At 36.6% G+C, this 1,644-nt stretch overlaps 2 protein-coding genes across 3 annotated transcripts in view; one reads left to right on the forward strand and one right to left on the reverse strand.

Moving 5' to 3' along the window:
• Positions 1-633, forward strand: part of LOC109585160 (uncharacterized) — a 4,127-nt gene extending 3,494 nt beyond the window's left edge. The window contains exon 9 of one of the 2 annotated variants that reach the window (XR_002186356.1): positions 200-228. Coding sequence is in view for 1 of the 2 variants with exons in the window: in XM_020001144.1 (XP_019856703.1) it covers positions 200-622 (423 nt within the window). In the remaining variant the exon portion in view is untranslated. Of the gene's footprint in view, positions 1-199 lie in introns of both variants that reach the window. The other variant, XM_020001144.1, reaches the window with a different exon arrangement.
• Positions 634-1,607: 974 nt separating this feature from the next.
• The window catches only part of LOC105314086 (polyamine oxidase-like), a 5,001-nt gene continuing 4,964 nt past the window's right edge, over positions 1,608-1,644 (reverse strand). The window contains exon 2 of the mRNA XM_020001132.1: positions 1,608-1,641. Coding sequence (XP_019856691.1) covers positions 1,608-1,641 — 34 coding nt within the window. The remainder of the gene's footprint in view (positions 1,642-1,644) is intronic.

Consider the following 1,644-nt stretch of genomic DNA (forward strand, 5'->3'; position numbering starts at 1 on the left):
TGAATGCATGTATTTTACATGTAAATGTACTATACATGTAATCACAATTGTTATATTAGGGATTGTTATTGTTATTAGCAATTGTTATTGTTATTATTGTTAACAATTGTTATTGTTATTGTTGTTAACAATTGTTATTGTTATTGTTGTTAACAATTGTTATTGTTATTGTTATTATTAGTGTTGTTATTGTTATTAGGGTATACCTCCTGATAGTATATTCAATGATGAAGAAGATGCTCAAAAACTTGCTAACTGTAGACCTGCCCCCTCTCACTCCCCTCCGCCCCTCCCTCCTCCTGTCACGACAAGAACGACCAATCAGATTAGCGATAAGCATATCCATGACGACGACAGTGAAGTAGCTCCGCCCACTAAAAGACGGAATGTTGTTTTGAGTGACACTGAGGAGGAGAGACTGGATCCTTTGTCTCCTGTGATATCATCTACTATTGATACTGGACTCCTCCTCCTCTTGTTTCCTCTCTCCTCCCTCCTCCTCCTCCTCTTGAACACTATCATGAGATATTCCAACCATCAGCCACTCCCAGTCACCTCACCAATCGCTTCATGGTATACTAATACATGTACATGTACACTAATGCATGTACATGTACACTAATACATGTACATGTACACTAATACATGTGCATGTACACTAATACATGTACATGTACACTAATACATGTACATGTACACTAATACATGTACATGTACACTAATACATGTACATGTACACTAATGCATGTACATGTACACTAATGCATGTACATGTACACTAATACATGTACATGTACACTAATACATGTACATGTGCATGCATGTACACATATAACACTTATATTCAAAATCTGATCAAAGTACAGGGTCTCAGGCAAGATTTTGCCAAAATTGAAAAGGAGAGAATTCTTTATTTTTTTGCTTCATGGACCCAGTTTGCACCCACCTCGATCTGAACCCCTTTAAAAGTAATATTTCTTATTCTGCCCCCAATTTTGTCATACGCCTCTAGCACTTTAAAACTGTTTAAGTTTTGATCATTGAGCACCCTAGCTGCCGTCACTCCAGCCGTACCAGCACCAAAAATAAGAACTTCAGCATCTTTTTGAGATGGACACGTCAAAGAGGAGGAGGTTTTGATAACGAGACAAGTTAGAAAGGACACTACAAGAAGACGATCCATTACCATGACTAATCAGTAATCAACTAACCTATTGAGGAAGGAAGAAATTTCAGGGCAGCAACCAAGGCAACCAGTCCCCGCCCAGTAGGTGTGTTCATAGCAAAATGGCGACTTTGTGAGGCTATGGTGGGACAAAGTTTGGAGTGCTTTTAGCAGCAAGAAAAACCAAGATAATATGCAAAGCTTCATTAAAGGTAGAGAGAATTTTAATAAGTCTTATATCTACTTATGAAGTTGTGAAATTAATCCTAGAATTTTTTTTATTGAATTTAATTAACCCTACCCTAAAATTAGTGAGGCTTAAATTTGTCACTCAATTTTTTAAGAGCAAGCCTTTTGAATGTAAAAATAAAAGCTTAGACAGTTTTTGCTACTTACAGAGGAGGCTGAGATGCTTTTATTGTATTTCTTGATATTTTTTTCTTTATACCATGTAGCTGGAATAATTTTTGTGAAGACTA

Source organism: Amphimedon queenslandica, unplaced genomic scaffold (genome assembly GCF_000090795.2).
Source record: "Amphimedon queenslandica unplaced genomic scaffold, v1.1 AMPQUscaffold_13109, whole genome shotgun sequence".
NCBI classification, from domain to species: Eukaryota; Metazoa; Porifera; class Demospongiae; order Haplosclerida; family Niphatidae; genus Amphimedon; species Amphimedon queenslandica.